Raw genomic sequence first — 15841 nt, 5'->3', positions numbered from 1 at the left:
TTAAAATAATATTGACATATATTTATGTCAGCTTTATTGACATATAGCTGATTTGCAATGTTATGTTAATTTCTACTGTACAGCAAAGTGATTCAGTTATATATTATATAAATACATTCTTTTTCATATTCTTTACCTTTATGGCTTATCACAGGTTATTCCCTGTGCTATATTACAGGGCCTTGCTGTTTGCTTCCAGAGCTCTTTGACCACACCTCTGCTGGAGCATCGACCTGTAAGACTGGTAAGACTGTGAGCTCGGCGGGGGAAGGCGGGCAGGCATGATGTCAGGTCCTTCCTGGCAGCCACCACGCCTAGCACAGGCCAGGATTAGCACATAGAAGGCTCTCAGTAGGGGCTTCCAAATGATCGATATACTGATTGGCACATACCGCACAGTTTCTCACCCAAGAATATTGAGTCTCTTCATATTTATTGTTTCTATCCAGAAAGACTCCTCCGGTCAATCCCTCAAGTCTAAATTTCGCCTGGCATATAAGGCCAAATGTCATCTCCATGGAACCTTCCCCGGCCTCTGTCCGAAAGTCAGCTCCCCCTGCCTCCCACGCCTCAGGCCCTCTGAACATTTTATAAGCATCTCTCTTCAGCATGGAGACTTTTCTGTCATGTGTCCTGGTTAGCTCCTATCAAAGTGTCAACACTGTGAGCGTGTCACCTGAGTCTGATTCGGAACCTAGTCTAAGTGCCTGGTAGGGGCTCAGTAAATATTTGTAGAAGGAATAAATGACTATGGGTGGGAGAGGTTACCTCTAAAAGAATGCTCCGAGGACTAATATAATGGCTGTCTTCTTCTGAATCTTGAGAGATTTCTGATGAGAAGTCATGCGATAGGCGAGCTTCTCTGAGTCCTGGAGACTGTTCTTTCACTAAACGCTGAATCAAGAGATCAAGACAGAATTAATGCTTTTTCTTTTTCTTTGCAAGAGACAGAATTAAGCCACATATTTTCTGGAAAAGGCATAAAAGAGTAACTGGGTTGAGAACATCTGAGGATCTTCCAGGGTTATATCCAGAAGCCCATATGACTTAAACCTGCTTCTTGAGTCTGGGTCACCACTGATAGAAAATTATAAGCGCATCTTTCAGGCTTTTCTCTACTATTGGGTCCTGGAACTCAGAACAAGTGATTCTCTCTGGTGCGTGGTGTTCTAAGTCACTAAGCTCTGCCACAGAATCCTCACTCTCATCTTTTCCTGCTTTTCATCCAGTGCCATCTGAGAAAGTAAGCAGCCTAGAGGCAAGACACTGTGTCTTTTCCCTTTCTGCTCAATATTCCTCTTCTGTGTTCGGCTTCTATACCTCTTTTGTTTCCAATGCAATTTTTTAGCTTTGATCTTGTGATAGTATGAATTATAGCCTTCAAGGTGATCTAGGTTCTACCAATTATTGCTTCCCTCCCTCATAGATACAGGACATTTTGCAAAGTAGCTGCTTTGCCTGGCAGAAAAATTGTTATAAGTATAATTCAGTTCTTTCAAGAACAATGCCTTAGAGCAAGAGTCGGGGAGGTGGGTTTGAAAAAAACCCTGAATGTTCTCTAGGAAGTCCTTGAAAGAAAGTGACTTTTTTTTAAAAGATGTATTTAAATTGTGTCCATTTTTCTAGCTCCAAGCTCATGGAGCCAGGCCATGCTGAATTGAGGATGAGGAAGGGTTCCCATTCTATTTTGGAAACAACAACCACAACAGCTCCCAACAATGTAGGTGGTACCCTTAATGGGAACTGATTGGAACACACCGCAAGAACAGACAAAATGACCAATAACATTATCTTTAGAGAGAAGGGTATGGAAGTTGAAAAGCAGGAGGGCAAGAGGCATTTATAGAAAAGAGTTATCCTTCTCAGTCTTGATTCCTATCACCCTTACGACAAATCCCAAGTGAAGTATTTGGCCTGGTGCATTTGATATGCTACAAAAAGCTTTTAAAATAGTTGGAGAGCCTCCAACTAGATAAAACAGGAGGCTAGGTCCTGTTGAGATGTGCCTGGTACCCAGGGGAAAAAAAGGGAAAAAAAAAAGAATGCCAATTGTTACGTCTCTAAGGCACAAAATAGCATCCATGGCAGAAGAAAAAAACACTCAGTCTGTTTGTTAATAATATCCCAAACTAGGAAGCCTGCAAATCTAAGAAAGCTGAGGCATAATTACAAATCACTTTCAAGGGGCAGATGTAGTATAATTTTTTCCTCAAGTGGATTTCATTAGAAATGAAGTTGAAGTCACACACTCACACACAGAAGTAAGACTGATTTGGGTGAATACACGAAATTAATAAGAATCTGATTTTGCCTCAGGAGTACAGATGGTCAAGTGGTGTTTGGGGAATTTTTTTTTAGAAGTAATCTTGGCCCTGTGGGTGAAAGGAAAGAGGAGGTTGCCAGCCAGGCTTTTGTTTAGCTGAAGGATCTCCACCCAATGTGGATACGTACCTGGATGTGTATCAAGGAGCATCCAAAATGAAAGAATAGATTTAGAGGTAGGCAGGGCATGCAGTGAGGCTTATCATGGTAGGTGGAACAGACTAAATATAGGATAGATCCTAGGACTAAGAATCATTCATGATGGGTTAGGCTTTGAGGAAGATGTCAAATACAATTGACTTCTGAATCAGCTAGCTCCAGGCATGGTGTCCTAACAGAGAGGTAAGTCTGATTACCATGTCTGGAAGACTGTTTCTTGCTATGGTGGCGCTGACAGCCTCTGGCATGCGCAAAGGTCCAAGGAGAGGGTCTGAAGAGGGCCTTTTATCACCTGATGAGAGTTTCTCCTGCTTATGAAAAAGGAATATTGGAATCAGGGCACAATTGATCCCTAGTCTAGAATGAAGCAACAGCCTGGTCTTGGGGTCTTTGCTCCCAGTCTTTGACTGCTAGCATGTATACTGCTGGTCAGCCTGCTCCCATTAAGATTAAAGCTGATCTTGTCCCTCTCCTGTTCCCAAACCCTTGAGGACTCCCAGCCTGGCCTTCAGAGATGCTCTGAGTTTCCCTGTCTTTTCAACCCTGTATCCCTCTGTACCCTTCTCTCTAATCATCTGAGTACTTACAGACACACCCTTGCTTTCCCTTTCTTCTTGGCCTCTGCTTTTGTTGTAAGCATAGGACAACCTAGAAACCATGTCAAAATGGTACCTAGAGGCCAGTTTCATTAATAAAGGTCTGTCTTAAGAAAAGCGAAGTGAGAAGTGAAAGTCGCTCAGTCGTGTCCAACTCTTTGAGACCCCATGGACTGTATAGTCCAGGCCAGAATACTGGAGTGGGTAGCCTTTCCCTTCTCCAGGGGATCTTCCCCACCCAGGGATTGAACCCAGGTCTCCCACATTGCAGGTGTATTCTTTACCAGCTGAGCCACAAGGGAAGCCTATCTTAAGAAAGGACTTAGGTAAATTTAGCAAAGGTTCTTATGAAGCAAGTAAGCAACTTAAAATTACTAGTATTTACATCAGAGAAACATTCTACTGAAAATACAAGACAGGTGAAATGCATTTCTATAGAAACCACCCTGAACTTAGTCATTCCAAAGGTAGCTGTTATAAACTTTGAATAACAATGATGGAAAATACTGTAGTTTCAGCTACTATTTAAAAAATGCCACAGTTAAAATTTACCCCTCCTACTCCAGTAATGAAAATCTGAAGTGTCTGTATTTTAGCGTTCTTGTAAAACACAAAAGAATTTTTTTCTATTGTTAATCATGAAAATTACAAGGATGTACATTCTCTCACTTATTTATTCCTTGTGAATGCCAGTTGCCAAGCGGGGGAAAAAAGCTTGCATTGTTCCCTTGGGAAAGAGGGCTGTGTTCAGGGGCTCTGTGATTTTATGAGCTATATGGAGTCACCTCTGTATTCTGGTGCGCTGCTTTTATATCCCGGCAGAGTGAAGACAAGAAGGAGACCCAGTCTTTAATCTTCTCCCTGTTGAAAGAAATAAACTTTCAGCTGGCATGTGGCACCAGTGCTGCCTGCACCCCTTCTGAACCAGAGAATGAGTCTTTTATGAACACCGAACAGGCAGTGGGGGTAGGTACCAGGCAGATAAGGACTTTTCCCCCCCGAGTAGTTTCAATGCCCATCCCCGGCTCCTCACCACCTCCACACTCACACACTAGAATTAACCCTCATGACACCTCTGTGAGGAAAGCTCAGAGAAATGGGAAGTGGGAGGTAACAGTATAATCACAGGGTTTGGAGCTTTGGGCTTTGACATGTATTTCTTTTGTGTTCTCAAGCGGCCCCTTAATCTGTCAGTGCCATTTTCTGGAGCTCTCCAGGTGTGCCTCCCGTGAAGGAGTGCGTGTGTTTATGAAGGACGTGTTTGAACGAATGTGTATCAGTCACACCTCCTTTTCTGTTGACTCTCAGGACGGTTGAAAAGAAAGCTTTTCGCCTTGGGGTTGATCTACAGCAGCTCAAGTTTCTTCATACTCTAGCTTGAGCGTTCACTGCCTCCTCTGTACTTCTTTCTCCCCCGACTTTAGCCTCTCTGTCAAGCAGATAATCATCTACAAAGGATCCATTAGGCATCTTTGCCAGCACCAGAAGCCCCTCTTACAAACTGAAGACTCCTTCAGGGATGAGCACAGCCCCTCCCTAATACATGTAGCTTGCACAGACGTTTGTATACTGGGTTCGTGCACGTAAAGTGCCTCTGAGGTGATGGTGATAATCATGGGCTGAATTGTGCCCCCTAAATTCATGTGCTGAAATCCCAATCCTCAGTACCTCAGAATGTAACCTTATTTGGAAATCAGGTCGGGTTGCTGTAGATGTAATTAGTGAAGATGAGGTCAGACTGGAGTAGGGCGTCCTAATCCAAGATGACTAGTGTTCTTATAAAAAGGAGAAACTTGGACCCAGAGATGTGCATATAGGCAGAACACCATGTAAAAGCTGGAGGTTTGCTGCCGCAGACCAAGAAACTACCAGAAGTTAGGAATGAGGCCTGGAACAGATCTTCTCTAGAACCTCGAGAACTGTTGTGGCCCGTGACACCTCAATTTCAGGCTCCTAGCCTCTAGAACAGTAAGATAACAAATTTCTGTTGTTTTAAGCCACCCAGTTTATGGCACATTGTTATGGCAGCCCTAGGAAATGAATACTGTGATGTGTCAAGGGGCATAATAAAGACTAAAGTCATAATGAAGAATGCCAAGGGGCTTGACTGGTAAAGAGTCCGCCTCCCAATACAGGAGACAGGTTTGATTCCTGGTCTGGGAATATCCCACATGCCACGAAGCAACTAAACCTATGTGCCAGAACTATGAGTCTGTGCTCTAGAGCCCAGGAACTGCAACTCCTGAAGCCCACGCACCCTAGAGCCCGTGCTCCACAGGAGAAGCCGCTGCAATGAGAAGCCTGCAGACCGAAACTAGAGAAAACCCCGTGCAGCAACGTAGACCCAGCACAGCCTAAACAAGCTACAATAAAAAGAAAGACCGCCATGATGGTGTTTAAGGTTGTGGTCATAGGTTTCTTTCTTTTTTTTACTTTTTATTTTGTATTTTATTTTGTATTCCCAGGTGGCACTCGAGGTAAAGAACATCCCTGCCAATGTAGGAGATGAAAGAGACATGGATTAGATCCCTCCTGGGTTGGGAAGATCCCCTGAAGGAGGACATGGCAACCCACTCCAGTATTCTTACCTGGAGAATCCCATGGACAGAGGAGCCTGGCAGGCTACAGTCCATACCATCGCACAGTGTCAGACACGACTGAGATCACTTAGTATGCATGCATGCATAGCTGATTATAAGGTTGTGGCCGTTGGTTTCTATTCAAGGCATATTTATTGTTTTAAAATATATATATATTTTTTATTCTACATACAGGAGACACTCCATGTTATCTTACTACTTACCTGTCACTGCCAATGAGGAAGTATTCCCTGTTAGTGGTCTTGATGGACATCACTTCATCAGGGTGACATTTAAACATCTTCTGTACAGACTGCATTTTTTCATGGCTCCTGATGCCAACTTCTACACTGGAATTTCTATTAGATATAAAGTATTAAAACAGATGCAAATACAAAATTAGGAAGAAAACTGACTAATATTTTTCAATTGTTAGATCCCAACTGAATAAAACTTTAGATCTGTTTGATCAATGCTTTGAAAATTGCCCAATAGTTTTAGAAAATAAGTTTAGATCCGGTTTATCACTGATTAAAAATACTTTGTTCAGCCTAAAACTTAACTGAAAAATTCATATTTCAGTTAGAGTCTTGGTTCCACAAATTAATGTTTGCTAATTCTTTTTCTAATTTGCATGCAACATGTTAGTGTTTGTTGTTATCAACATTTTCTTGATTGGATACACACCGGTCAATTTCAATAGAACCTCGATGATGATGGTCTTTGTAATACGAAAGACTAAAGTCCTTTTCCCCACTCTTTGACAGAATGAAAAACCGCTTTTTCCAAGAGGTCTGAAAAATGAAAACACTTTGCATCTCAGTTAAATCTCAGAGGAAGAGAAAGGATTTAAAAAATGCTCATGAGGCTGGTGGGAGGCCTGTTAAATCTTTGTGAATACTTACCGCAGAGAAGAAAAGCTGAGGAGGTGGTGATTTAATAAAGTAATCTTGTTTGCAGACTTCTTTTTCATAATAGAATGTAAATTGTTTGCCTAGTAAAAGAAAGTGAACAGGACTCAGTCTGTTCTCTAAAAATTTCTGAGAAGAACTGATTCAATTGAAAAACACTGTTTACGTCTGGAAAGGTCTTCAAATTATTCAGTTATGGAAAAGAACATCTGTCATAGGCCAAGAGAACAAAAACCTCAGGACCACATGTGCGATTCTTATTCATCCACTGTTAGGACCTTCATTCAGATGACATTTAGAAGCTCTTTAATTCAGTTCACACCTGTCTGGCTCCCCGTCTCTGGAGGAGGCTATTGGCTCTTTGCTGCTCCTGCTGCTAAGTCGCTTCAGTCATGTCCGACTCTGTGCGACCCCATAGACGGCAGCCCACGAGGCTCCCCCGTCCCTGGGACTCTCCAGGCCATTTCCTTCTCCAATGCAGGAAAGTGAAAAGTGAAAGTGAAGTCGCTCAGTCGTGTCCGACTCTTAGCAACCCCATGGACTGCAGCCTACCAGGCTCCTCCGTCCATAGGATTTTCCAGGCAAGAGTACTGGAGTGGGTTGCCATTGCCTTCTCCGATTGGCTCTCTAGATGTGAACAAAGATTTGTCTCCATTTCTGTTGAAGCACCAGCCTCAGCCAGATAATTCTGCCTTGCCCTTTGACTTACCAAACAAAAGCAAAATGACCTGTTATTGAAAATAAGGTGGCAAAGTCGTTAAATAAGAGGTTTCCAAATTGTTAACTACTTCTCTGTAAGGATTGAAATGTAGAGCCAGTTTCGATTTTTCCTATGTTTTTTGAGAATGTCTGCAAGAAATATGAACTACTTTCATTATTTAGAAAAAAATTAATGTTGCTAAAATAGAATTTATTTTGAAAAGAAGACTTTGACTTTGCTTTTACATCCAGGCTAAAATTCTATTTCGTCCATGGGTTTGGTAAAAAATAGCCTTTACTAAAGAATTTGTTTGTGCTTGCCCTCTGTCATGTTCAATTCTTTGCGACCCCATAGACTGTAACCCACCAGGCTCCTCTGTCCATGGGATTTTCCATGCATGAATACTGGAGTGGGTTGCCATTTCCTACTTTAGGGGGTCTTTCCAACCCAGAGATCAAATCCATGCCAAATCTGACCAAATTTACACTTTGGAAAAAGATGTAGTGATAGGATTTACTCTCCTGTTTAAAATAAACAAAATATATAAAATAGTGGTTTTCAAGACACTGGTCATAGGCAATAAAAGTCAGTGGACCTTTAAGAGACAGGAAACAAACTAGGTGAGCCCCACAATTTCCTTGATGGAGTTTCCAGCCCACAGCACAGAAAAGGGGAACTGAGGTGGGACCAGGTGGACCCCTGAACTGGGGGAAGAAAGATGAGGGTTTGGGGAGATCAAGGCAGCTAGAGCTCATAAGACAGAGGAAAGAGCTGCATGACAGAGAATCCCAGAGACATTAATAAGGTCCCCCTCAAGTATTCATAGGACTTGCCTGGTGGCTCAGATGGTAAAGCGTCTGCCTACAATACAGGAGACCTGGGTTTGATCCCTGGGTCGGGAAGATTCCCTGGAGAAGGAAATGGCAACCCACTCCAGTACTCTTGCCTAGAAAATCCCATGGACACAGGAGCCTGGTACAGGCTACTGTCCGTGAGGTCGCAAAGAGTTGGACATGACTAAGCGACTTCACTTTCAAGTATTCAAGAATATTTATCAGTATACGTGTGTGGGAAAATTACCCAAGGCTAGATAAAGAACCATTAGAAAAAATTAGAGGAAATAGTGCCCAGTGTTCTGGTGGGTCAGAGGAAGTGCTTGTTCCCTCCAGCTAAACTAGCAAAACTGATCATTTATGGAGTTTTGGGAAGAGTACTCAAGAAAGTCATTCCTCAGTAGTGAGGACTGCTCCAGATCTAGCAAATCAGAAAAGCAAGTCTTAAAAGGATTGAATAGTTTGCAAGAAACTTAACTGCATCCCAGAAAAAATGCTCAAGGTTTATTTTTTGTTTGTTCAGTTGCTCAGTTGTCTCTAATATTTTGTGACCCCATGGACTGCAGCACGCCAAGCTTCTCTGTCCTTCACCACCTCTTGGAGCTTGCTCAAACTCATGTCCATTGATGCCATTCAACCATCTCATCCTCTGTTGTCCCCTTCTCCTCCTGCCTTCAATCTTTTCAGCAGCAAAGTCTTTTATAATGAGTCAGCTCTTCACATCAGGTGGCCAAAGTATTGGTGCTTCAGCTTCAGCATCGGTCCTTGCAATGAATATTTAGGACTTATTACCTTTAGGATTGATTGGTTTGATCTCCTTGCAGTCCAAGGGACTCTCAAGAGTCTTCTCCAACACCACAGTTCAAAAGCATCAGGTCTTCAGCGCTCAGCTTTTTTTATGCTCCAACGCTCACATCTATACATGTCTACCAGAAAAACCACAGCTTTGAGAATATGGACCTTTGTTGGCAAAGTCATGACTCTGCTTTTTAATATATTGTCTAGGTTTGCCATAGCTTTTCTTCCAAGGAGCAAGCATCTTTTAATTTCATGGCTGCAGTCTCCATCTGCAGTGATTTCGAAGTCCAAGAAAATAAAATCTCTCACTGTTTCTATTGTTTCCCCATCTACTTGTCATGAAATAATGGGACCAGAGGCCATGATCTTGGTTTTTTGAATGTTGAGTTTTAAGCCAAATTTTTCACTCCCCTCTTTCACTGTCATCAAGAGGCTTTTGAGTTCCTCTTCACTTTCTGCCATAAGGGTGGTGTCATCTGCATATCTGAGGTTATTGACATTTCTCCCGGCAATCTTGATTCCAGCTTGTGTTTCTTCCAGTCCAGCCCTTCTCATGATGTACTCTGTATAGAAGTTAAATAAGCAAGGTGACAATACACAGCCTTGATGTCCTCCTTTTCCTATTTGGAACCAGTCTGTTGTTCCATGTCCAGTTCTAACTGTTGCTTCCTGACCTGCATACAGATTTCTCAAGAGGCAGGTCAGGTGGTCTGGTATTCCCATCTCTTTCAGAATTTTCCACAGTTTATTGTGATCCACACAGTCAAAGGCTTTGGCATAGTCAATAAAGCAGAAATAGATGTTTTTCTGGAACTCTCTTGCTTTTTCCATGATCCAGCGGATGTTGGCAATTTGGTCTCTGGTTCCTCTGCCTTTTCTAAAACCAGCTTGAACAACTGGAAGTTCACGGTTCACGTACTGCTGAAACCTGGCTTGGAGAATTTTGAGCATTACTTTACTAGCATGTGAGATGAGTGCAATTGTGCTGTAGTTTGAGCATTCTTTGACATTGCCTTTCTTTGGGATTGGAATGAAAACTGACCTTTTCCAGTCCTGTGACCATTGCTGAGTTTTCCAAATTTGCTGGCACATTGAGTGCAGCACTTTAACAGCATCATGTTTTAGGATTTAAATAGCTCAGCTGGAATTCCTTCACCTTCACTAGCTTTGTTTGCAGTGATGGTTCCTAAGGCCTACTTGATTTCTCATTCCAGGATGTTTGGCTCTAGCTGAGTGATCACATCATCACATTTATCTGGGTCATTAAGATCTTTTTTTTTTTTCCCATAGAAATACAAAAATATCCAGTACCCAAAAAGGTAAAATTTGCAAGATCTGGCAACCAATCAAAAGTTACCAGCTATGCAAAGAGGAAGGAAAGCATTATCCATAATGTGGATAATCATCAAGCCATCAAACCAGGCCTAGAACTGACACAGATATGAGAATTAATAGAGGAGTTCATTAAAACCAGCATTATTAATTGCATTTTGCACATTCAAGAAATTAGATATACAGAAGATATAGAAAAGATCCAAAATGAGCTAGAGATGAAAACTACAATGTCTCAGAAAAACAGCAATACCGGATGGGATTAACAGGACTACCAAAACAAACGCAGAGTGAAAAGCAAAAAAACAAAAAACAAAAAAAAACACAAAACCCCAAACATTAAAAAAGCACCAGTGCATTGTGGGACAATTTCAAGTGACCTGACCCAATGGACATAATTTGAGCAAACTTCAGGAGAGTGTGGAGGACCGGGAAGCCTGGTATGCTGTAGTCCATGAGGCTGAAAAGAATCAGACTCAATTTAGCAACTGAATAACAACAACAATTTAAAGTAACTGGAGTCCCTGAAGTAGAGGAGAGAGACAGAAAAAAATATTTGAAGAAATAATGCTGAAAATTTCACAAATTTAAAGAAAACTGTCTCAGAAATCCAAGCAGCTCAGGAACGCCAAACACAAAATATACGAAGAAAACTGATAAGGAACATCATATCAAATTGCTCAAAATCAGTGATAAAGAAAAATCTTAAAAACCCCATCAGAGGAGGAGAAAAGACATTCATGCATAGAGAAGAAAAAATACAGATGTCATTAGATTTCTCATCAGAAACAATGCAAGCAAACAACAATAATAACAAAACCAGTGGAACAAGATGCTTTAACTATTGAAAGAAAAATAGGTCATTTTAGAATTTTATATGCAGCAAACATATCTTTCAGAAATGAAGGCAGTTTCAAGACATATTCAGACATACAAAAGTTGAAAGAATTAGGAGGACTGCTTTATATGTTAAAGGAAATCCTTCAGGTGAAAAAATGACGCCAGATGGAAATATGAATTTATACAAGTGAATGATGAACGCTGAAGTGGTAACGGCAAGGATAAATATGTGGAATATTTTCCTTACTATTTAAAAGATAAAAATTCAATTGACTGTCTAGACAAAAAACTTGATATATGTAACAATAAAGGTGAATCTCAAAAGAATTAAGCTGAATGAAAGAAACCAAAGAATTCATTAAAATTTCATTTGTGTAAAGCTCTAGTAAGTGACTTCCCTTTCACTTTTCACTTTCATGCATTGGAGAAGGAAATGGCAACCCACTCCAGTGTTCTTGCCTGGAGAATCCCAGGGACGGCGGAGCCTGGTGGGCTGCCGTCTATGGGGCGGACACGACTGAAGCGACTTGCTGCTGCTAAATCGCTTCAGTCGTGTCCGACTCTGTGCGACCCCATAGACGGCAGCCCACTAGGCTCCTCTGTCCCTGGGATTCTCCAGGCAAGAACACTGGAGTAAGTACAAATGAATTTAGAACGACAGAAAGCGGAACTGCGGGGAGTAGGATTGGTTCCTGGAGGGAAGGATTATAAAGAAGCACAAGGAGATTACTGGGAGTGATGCAGGTGATTACTCTCTTGCTGTGGTGATCATTTCCAAGTCATATACACACAAACCATTTAAAATACGTGCAGTTGATTGTATGTCAAGTATACTACAATAAAGCTATTTTTCTCAAAATATGAGCAATCCCCAAAGCATATTTGATTATACCTTTTCTGGGCTTGAAATTCTTCAAGGGTTGCCAGGGTCCTACGAGGTCAAGTCCTGGCACCAGTCTATTCTCTCCCGTCCTATTTTATAGCCATATTCTCCTTGAACACAACCTGCCTCTAACCTACTTCATTGCTTTTGGTCATACCATCTCTTTCTGCTGAGATGTGCTCTCTTTCCCAATCTCTTTTGAAACTCGATTGGATCGTTTCGGATCCAGTTCAAATGCCTTTTCATACAACCTCTCTGGATTGCCACAACTATGAGTGTGGCTTTTTTCTTTTTTCTTTTTCTTCAAGCTTTACAGCATTTTGCTCTTATCTTTCATAACCTGATCCTGATTGTATGTGCTTATCTTAACTTCCGAATGAAATTACAAGCTCATTGAGAGCAAAGACTCTTACTAATTAGGCTGTGCATCCTTCTGCAATAGGAAGTACTGTAACTTACTAATAATAGATGCTTTGAATAATTATTCATTAATATTTATTTTTGAATTGAATTGGATAGTTTGATTTTTAAGTTACTTCATCCTAAATCTGACTCTTCTGGCCATTTACATGGTGAGGCATATGAGCATGAAGCAAGAACATCTGAATGATGCCCCTTAATCTATTGGTAACAATTTAGGCAGTTTCTGTCCAAGTGAGAGTTTCCTGTAAAATTAAGGAAATATTTTCCAGTCTTCTCAGGGCTATAGTGTGCTGTTAATATCAATACCATCTCCATAAAATATTTGATCCATAAAAGTTGGAAAATGCCAAAGTTCTAGATAAGTGAACTCTAAAAAATAATTAACCGAATCTAACAGTCTTTGCTACATTCTCCACATCAACAATCATTACCCTAGAATGCCACCCATTATCCTTACTAAAACCATCTTCTGTATCCTGGCTACTTTTATGGGAATTGATCATTATTTCCAATAAAAAATATGGGAGTATGCCCTTCTGAGAGTATGCCCCTTGGGTACCTGAACTCTTCTGGGGTTTGCGCTCCATTATGGCTGTCTGTTCTTACCTGCGAAATAGAAGGACTAAGTGTTAGTGCCCAAACAACAGTATGCTTCACTGATAGCCACTCAGTCACCAAGTGGCAGAATGGCGCTCTCGAATGTTGGTGAGATGGGTCATCAGCCCTGCTTCCCATTCTGCCCTTGAGGCTGATAGCAGTCATGGTAACGAGGACCATCCCAGCAGCCTGTGCTCACCAAGTAGCAGTTCTGTGGAAGTGTTGCTGGATGACTGAAGGAGCATCTTCCCTGGACTTTCTCCGTTTCTGCCTCTTAAGTGGCTCTGACAAGAGAGCCCCTGGAGACAGAAACACCAAACAATGGAGACAAGAATAGGGCAGAGGGCAGGATGCTATGGACCAAATGCAGCAGATAAAGCATTCCTGGCCAAAAGGAAGCCCAAGATAAGCTCTTCTCTGTGCCAGGAACTCATTTTCTCTAGAGGGAAACCTGAGAGCAAGGACCAGGGCACACCCCTCTCCTTAAACTGCCCCTGCCACCCGAGAGGCCTGTTCCCACGGCTGCCCAACCCTAGGAGCTCAGGCTGATATGATCAAACTGACTCTAGACGTCAAGTCCTTTCCTGCACACATCTGCTGGCAATCCTGTGACTGACTTGAGGCCCTGCAAGTAGAGGGGTCCCACAGGATGAAAGCCCAAGGGGCAGGTGTGATCTTTAAATCAGGAATCAAATTTTCACCTTGAATTCATAGGACTCTCAAATAGGAGGAAGCACTGAACAGGGCAGTGCCAGGGTCATCCCAGTAAATAGGAGGAGGCCAAGGGTCCTTTACGATCTGGTTGGCATGAGCTCATTCCTCCTCTCCTGAGTGCTCCCTTTCTCCAGCATAAACTCTCATTCCTCCCAGGGTATAAATGATATAAATGACTCATAGAAATGCTGGAAAGATATATATTCATATCACACACACAATTATTCATTAAATAACTCATGGGTGAAGGATGAAAGTATTTGAAAAGCACTTTGTCCCTTACCATCTCTGTGTGCTGCTTGCTGCGTGCGTGTGTTCTCAGTCATGTCTGACTCTTTTGCGACCCCATGGACTGTAACCAATCAGGCTCCTCTGTCCATGGAATTTTCCAGGCAAGAATATTGGAGTGGGGTGCCATTTTCTCCTCCAGTGGATCTTCCTGACCCAGGGATCAGACCCACGTCTCTTGCGTATCCTCCATTGGCAAGCTGATTCTTTACCAGCTGAACAACCGGGGAATCCTATATACTATGTACTATATACTATACTCTCCATATATACATACAAACGTAGTATACTATATGTATGTATGTATATTATATGTGTGTACATATGTACATGTTAACCTCTCTACACCTCTGTTTCTTCATCTATAAAATGGAAGTGATAATATCACCACCCTCATAGGATTTGTCAGCATTACTTGAGATAATCTGGCAAGGAGCGGTCAGTAATTTATAGGTGCTTAACAAGTGCTGCTTGTTAGGTCATGTCCAGGTCAGAGAGTCTATGATTGCTTCATAATGACTGGCATGTACTAAGTGTTTAATACATTCCAAGCACTTGTAAGCAAAACCTGCAAAATAGATTTTATATGTTTATGTATATCAATGGATTTCATATATATGTATACATATCTGGATTTCATATAACATATATTGCATATTATATAAGCAATTTAATTTCTATTATATCAAATTCAAATTATTTTTATGAAATCCAGTATATGTATACATATATATGAAATCTACTATTACATGCACATGAAAACAAAATCTATTATATAAACTCTGCTTATATAATATAAGCAAAACTTTAATATTATCTATCACATATATGAAATCTAATGAGATTCAACATAACATAATAATGAGATACAACAATACTATAAAGTTTTCATTATTCTTACAGTGATACAATATCCATTTTACAGACTAGGAAACTGTTACCAGAGAGATTAAGTAATTTGCTTTTGATCACATAAATAAGAAAAAGCAGAGTCAGAATCATAACTTGAGAGCTGGTGTCTGAACCACTTTTCTCTTCCTTTTATCTGAGAAAAAAAGAATTAAATCTGTTCATAGTTCGGCTTTTATTTCTTGTCATTGCCCCCAAATAAAAAATCTTTTCAGATTTAGCTCTTTGATCTTATTTAGGAGACTTGACCCAGTCTTGTTGCCTAACCTGTTCATTATAATGAAATCTGATGAGTGTAATCCCAAGAGGTCCTATTTCCCTCTGATGGTACAGCCCAAGACGGTTATAAAGAAAAAGTCACAACAGCCCAGATTGGAGCAGCCTTGAGAACCCAAACTCATCATGTCAAGCAAGCAGTACTTACTAGAAGCCAGGTGGTCGCTAGTGTGTTTCTCAGCAGACTGCACTGTTCCTGTGTCTCTTGAACTCACCCCTGCTTACTCTGAGCTCTGAGGATTAAGTACAAGCTTTGTTTGAAATGTGAGCCAACGGGAAATTCCCAAACTTCTACCTTCGGGCAGATTTTACTCTTGCCCCAAGCTGAAGGAAGCTGGTGACCTGAGGGAAGTCCTGGGCTTTTATTCTTCTTGTGGTTTGGCAGAGAACTGCCCTTGGCATTCCAGGTATCTAACAACAAAACGAAAGCAAACATATAAAAATTTCCTGCCAGACTTTGGACCATGATCACAATGGCTGTTATTGAAAACAGTGCCAGCCCAGTCTTGACCTCCTGAGGCGACCACCAGTGAAACAATTCCTTTGCTACCCACCCATCCAAACCTTCCCCAAGCCTCCTGGGGAAGTTAGGAAGGGTTCTTTTTTGCCAGATAAAGAAACAAAAGTCTGGCTTCTCCAACACACTTGTACATGCCAAGGGTCTTCCTGAAGATTTGCTTA

General features: G+C 41.3%; 1 protein-coding gene across 5 annotated transcripts in view; it reads right to left on the bottom strand.

The window, feature by feature from the left end:
• Positions 1-15415, bottom strand: part of PLEKHS1 (pleckstrin homology domain containing S1) — a 39136-nt gene extending 23721 nt beyond the window's left edge. For 2 of the 5 annotated variants that reach the window (XM_006043980.4, XM_025273923.3), the window contains exons 1-8: positions 15309-15393; positions 12936-12982; positions 6562-6650; positions 6344-6450; positions 5881-6015; positions 3863-3938; positions 2679-2792; positions 769-894 (exon numbers count right to left, since the gene is read on the bottom strand). In XM_006043980.4, the coding sequence (XP_006044042.3) occupies positions 769-894; positions 2679-2792; positions 3863-3938; positions 5881-6015; positions 6344-6450; positions 6562-6650; positions 12936-12963 (675 nt within the window). In that variant the 5' untranslated portion in view covers positions 12964-12982; positions 15309-15393. Of the gene's footprint in view, positions 1-768; positions 895-2678; positions 2793-3862; positions 3939-5880; positions 6016-6343; positions 6451-6561; positions 6651-12935; positions 12983-13172; positions 13273-13970; positions 14655-15308 lie in introns of those variants that run through there. The other 3 variants (XM_025273922.3, XM_006043977.4, XM_006043979.4) reach the window with 3 other exon arrangements.
• Positions 15416-15841: the final 426 nt, after the last annotated feature.

This window comes from Bubalus bubalis, chromosome 23, assembly GCF_019923935.1.
Source record: "Bubalus bubalis isolate 160015118507 breed Murrah chromosome 23, NDDB_SH_1, whole genome shotgun sequence".
NCBI lineage: Eukaryota > Metazoa > Chordata > Mammalia > Artiodactyla > Bovidae > Bubalus > Bubalus bubalis.
This window is presented reverse-complemented; position numbering and strand designations above follow the sequence as displayed.